Source organism: Pundamilia nyererei, unplaced genomic scaffold (genome assembly GCF_000239375.1).
Source record: "Pundamilia nyererei isolate P.nyererei 1_Seehausen unplaced genomic scaffold, PunNye1.0 scaffold00193, whole genome shotgun sequence".
Classification (NCBI taxonomy): Eukaryota; Metazoa; Chordata; class Actinopteri; order Cichliformes; family Cichlidae; genus Pundamilia; species Pundamilia nyererei.
This window is the reverse complement of record NW_005187594.1, coordinates 402069-406877: the sequence shown is the minus strand read 5'-3', so window position 1 is coordinate 406877 and position 4809 is coordinate 402069. Positions and strand designations below refer to the sequence as shown.

At 41.6% G+C, this 4809-nt stretch overlaps 1 protein-coding gene across 1 annotated transcript; it reads left to right on the top strand.

The window, feature by feature from the left end:
• The first annotated feature begins 1184 nt into the window (after window positions 1–1184).
• Window positions 1185–4112, top strand: LOC102201771 (serine/threonine-protein phosphatase 4 catalytic subunit B). Its single transcript, XM_005747287.2, has 5 exons — window positions 1185–1404; window positions 1517–1690; window positions 1814–1940; window positions 2061–2250; window positions 3133–4112. Exons 1-5 carry the CDS (start codon window positions 1339–1341, stop codon window positions 3260–3262), a joined length of 687 nt encoding a protein of 228 aa, XP_005747344.1. The 5' UTR covers window positions 1185–1338; the 3' UTR covers window positions 3263–4112.
• Window positions 4113–4809: the final 697 nt, after the last annotated feature.

Below are 4809 nucleotides of genomic sequence, written 5' to 3'. Positions count from 1 at the left end.
GGTACATTTTTATTTTTCAGCTAAAATATGCATGAGTCTCATTTCATACTGCTGTTACTTATGGACATCCTAGTTTCTCCTGTTATGGCTCTTCCTGTGAGTACACCTCCTCACACACTCACACAGTGAAGCTGACGAGAAACTTGGCATCATGTTATGTTGCTGTAAATGCTCCAGTAGAGGCTTCTCAATAAGATTTACAGCAGACGTAATGAAGAGCGAGAGTGGGTGCAAGCAGTACACTGCTGCTCCAATGTATCGATACCCAGTGTAGCTTTGAGTCAGTATTAGACCAAAATGTCGTCCAAATAGTGAATTGATGCTAGTTTCTTTTACTAATCTCATGTGAGGTAATATTTTGAGATATGGTATGTAGGGCTGCACGATTAATCGTTAGAAAATCGCAATCTCGATTCATACTTATGTGCGAGCTCATTTCCAAATGACAACGATTAAAAAAAACAAAAAAAAACGACGACGATTGTACCGCATTTTGATCCGGGACGTACTCTGCATGAAAACAAGCGCTCACTCTTCCTGCTCAACAAATGGCAAGGGCGGAGCCTTATACCACGTGATACAGAAGCTGTGGCGTGTGATGCTAAAATTAGCAGGGAAACAACAACGGAGAGCACGTCAGGGATGACGAGAAAGTGACGGGAGAAAATCCGTCCTGGTCAACCACCCAAACATCAATAACGGGAACCTTATACAGCGCTTCCCTATACCCGTCGAACTCCCGCAGGCACAAAGAAATTACGGAGGCTATCACTTATCACCTGGCCAAAGATATGGCTCCCATCAACTCTGTGCAAAACGAGGGATTTAGGAAAATGATCAACACCCTAGACAAACGCTACACAGTGCCGTCCCGCAGCTATTTTTCTATTGTTGCACTGCCTGCTCTATACACGCAGCGTCGAGCAACGGTGGAGATGGAATTTCAAGCAGTACAACATTTTGCAGCAACGACAAAATGTGAGACATTTGTTGTTTTTATGTTTATTTATTGTTTTTATGTTCAGTCTCAACTGTTACGAAGTTGATGTGCATTTAATAAGTGCGATAAATATTTATACTGGAAAAGAAAATCGTGAGAGAATCGTGATCTCAATTCTAAGCCAAAAAATCGTGATTCTCATTTTATGCAAAATTGTGCAGCCCTAATGGTATGGTTCAATCTTGGTGCATTGCAGGTCTTGGAGCCCATTATTGTGAGTTGGGGAGGTAGAGACTTGTGCACATTAAATTACCAGTATGCATCTGTTTAAAGGGCTTCTTTTTCATTTTTCTGCATGACAGGTGGGAGGAGATGTCCCGGAGACAAATTATCTGTTCATGGGTGACTTTGTGGACAGAGGCTTCTACAGTGTGGAGACTTTTCTTCTGTTGCTAGCTCTTAAGGTAGTTTGTCTGTCCACTGCTGAGCTACAGCAGTCACAGTTTTTACATTTACTTTCCCACGGGGTGTCAGAACTCCCTTTTCTTCATCTTTTATCTCTGCTGTACGATCCAGGTACGTTATCCAGACCGGATTACCTTGATCCGGGGAAACCACGAGTCCCGGCAGATCACCCAGGTCTACGGCTTCTATGACGAGTGCCTCCGCAAATATGGCTCAGTCACTGTCTGGAGATACTGCACAGAGATTTTCGACTACCTTTCTCTCTCTGCTATTATCGATGGCAAGGTTAGATACGTCATCCAGCACTTACTTCATATGTAGCGTTTTCTTCTGAACATGTTACTGCTTTTAAAACTCCCTGTGTAACGCAGCTGTTTCATTTGTTTTGATATAATTCTGTGTCTGTAGATCTTCTGTGTGCACGGGGGATTGTCTCCCTCCATCCAGACACTGGATCAGATCCGGACCATTGATAGAAAACAGGAAGTGCCCCATGATGGACCAATGTGTGACCTCCTGTGGTCAGACCCTGAAGGTACAGACAGTTCACTTGGACATCTAAAAATTGAAATTGACGTTAACAAGAAACAGCAGTGGAGAATTAAAGGACTGTATGACGGATGTGTTTGTGTGACCAGTTTCTCTCTGCTTTCAGACACCACAGGCTGGGGGGTGAGTCCTAGAGGTGCCGGCTACTTATTTGGGAGTGACGTAGTGGCTCAGTTCAACGCCGCCAACGATATCCACATGATCTGTCGAGCTCATCAGCTAGTTATGGAAGGCTACAAGTGGCACTTCAATGAGACGGTGCTCACAGTGTGGTCAGCACCCAACTACTGCTACAGGTACATAGCTACATTAATCTCAGATATCTTGAATGGGGAAAGATGTCCTCGTCATGTAAATACTGATTTGGTCCCTGAAATATTCCAAAGGCGGATCATGTTGTCTCAGTATTAACAGTAATTACCGGTGAAATTCCAGCACTATAAATTGAAATCTACAGCTTATGCAGGCCAATGTTAAGATTGCAAATGTTTGGAAAGGCATACCTGCTGCTGTGTAGAGACTTGCTGTACAACAAGTTGAACCATGTTCGGGTTTGTTCTAGCATCAACTGACGTCAGCTGAATTGGCCAGTCAAGCCTCCATTCATGGTGGATTACTTTATAAACAGACTATTTGTTCTGTTTACCTTACTACTGTTGAAATATGAGATGGTTACCCCTGTGACAAATAAGCATTAAAAGCCGTTGTGTAACATTTTGATTCCCCATAATGCTTCATACATGTCAGTCTGCTGCTTTGACCCAATTGGCATAGATACAAAACAATACTCACTTTGGGGAATGCATTTTAACAAGCATAGTAGTAAGGAAACTTTTATCTATAGAGCAGTTTATACCGTTGTGCTATGGCTGGGTGATAAAACACTAAAAATAATTACAGTGAAAGAAATTTTCCTCGATCAAAATATGAAACATGGTCTATATAAAGTTGATATAACTCATTCTATTCTTGACAGGTGGCATGAAAGGCCACTGACAATCAGAATAGATGGGATTACATACATTACATGACTAATAAAAGGAAAAGTTTCCAGTGATCAGGCGTGGTTAAGGCCATCTCGGTGTTGTTTCATACCAAAGAAATGTTTGAAACTGTGCTAATTAAATATACACAAGGCTCTTTTTGTGTATAACCAATGTTTGTTCCTCTCCTAACAGATGTGGTAATGTAGCAGCCATCTTGGAGTTGGATGAGCATCTACAGCGGGAGTTCATCATATTTGAAGCAGCACCACAAGAGACCAGAGGCATACCCTCCAAGAAACCAGTAGCCGACTATTTCCTGTGAAGTCTTTGAGCAGACAGCCATGACACATCCAAATTTCCAGTACCGTTTCACATCAGCTGCCCTCCATCCTGCCGCTGGATCGTTCTGTCAGTGTGAACTCAAAGCAGTGAGACAGAAAACCTGCCAAACCCTGCCAAGCTCCTGCACAGCTTCAGCTCGAAGAGCTGGATTTTTTGCCCTACTGCCCAAGCCTGACAGAGCAGTCACTGTGGAAGGTGTAAGGACGAGGTGGTTAATGGGCCCATGACTGTTGTCATTTCTCTTCAGCTACATAAAGATGGCCATTTCTTTCTGCTCTCCTTCCATTTGTTCTCATCTTCCTCACTCTGTGTAGATATGAATTTCTCCTTTCCTGGCTCAACTTTCACTACAATTGTAGTAGTTGTTTTTTTTTGTTTTTTTCTTTTTTGTCCCCCTGCTGTGACAGACACTGTCATTTAGTTTTAGACGTATTTGGAAGGAGTGCTGTTTTTTTTCTTCTTCTTTTTTCTTCTCCTTTTTCATGATTTTTCTAAAGTATGCAGCCGTAGGAAGCTTCAGTTTTATCATTTTAGAAATTCCTTCAATGCATATGTTGTCTCTGTTTTTGATTTTTGTATAATTGTTGCTGCCAGGATTAAACAAAATGCCCTCTCTTCTCTTTATTTGCTGTTTAACTGTCTCCCACCACATGTGCTCCTTTTAACAAGATATTCCCGAGAGCTCCACACCCTCACATCTTAACACCAGAGATGTAACGACTCCCAACACGAGTCATGTATTAACCATTGCCCTCTTAATTTCTTTTAATCTACACTTCTCTGTAGGTGTGTCAATTTTGATATTGTGAAAATAAAGGTTTTGTATCTATGCTGATATATCAATTCAGTTGCACCTCCTTATGAAAGATGGCTACAAATCCACAGTTGTCAGTTTATTTAAAGCAGACTAAAAAAAATCCTCTTGTCTAAGATGTTAGTCACAATACACTAATTGTCAAAATAGCATCATTGTTTGTTTAGACCAGGGGACGGAAACCTGCGGCTCTTTAGTCCTTATACTGCGGCTCCGGGTGGTTTGGGAAAAGAAATTAGAAGTATTTAGCTGAAGTGTATTTTATTTGTGTTTAGTTCTTTTCTTTTTTTTAACTTGTAGTTCTAAATTGGAAGATTATTGTGATTTTGAAATATAAAAATAAAATTATATCTTATTTTTTCATCGCTCAAAATAAGCGTCACACTCGCGGAAGCCGGTATACCCGCCGAAACGCCGTGCATTTATCGACTTTCAAACCCAGATAGGCCAGTTATGGATCTTCGGATCCACATTATGCCAGTAACTGTTCTCCACCGTGAACTATGTTAAAAACAAACACCGCTCACGCCTCACAGATGAAAGCTTACAGTCCTGCGTAAAGATGAAAGCCCCGATTTGCAGACGCTGTGCGCAGAGGTTCGGGACCATAAGTCTTATTGTAAACATATCACGGCAGACCTGACAATGTTTGCATGAACACGCTTTTCAGCATCTCTTTATTGACCACTTTTCACACACGGTTGCTGTACGCA

Excerpts from the sequence above, each read along its gene's own strand:
- LOC102201771 (XM_005747287.2), top strand. The coding sequence starts at position 1,339 with ATGGGTGACTTTGTGGACAGAGGCTTCTACAGTGTGGAGACTTTTCTT. Across the intron at positions 1,691-1,813 it reads CTGCTATTATCGATGGCAAG|ATCTTCTGTGTGCACGGGGG; the intron begins GTTAGATACGTC and ends CTGTGTCTGTAG. Across the intron at positions 1,941-2,060 it reads CCTGTGGTCAGACCCTGAAG|ACACCACAGGCTGGGGGGTG; the intron begins GTACAGACAGTT and ends CTCTGCTTTCAG.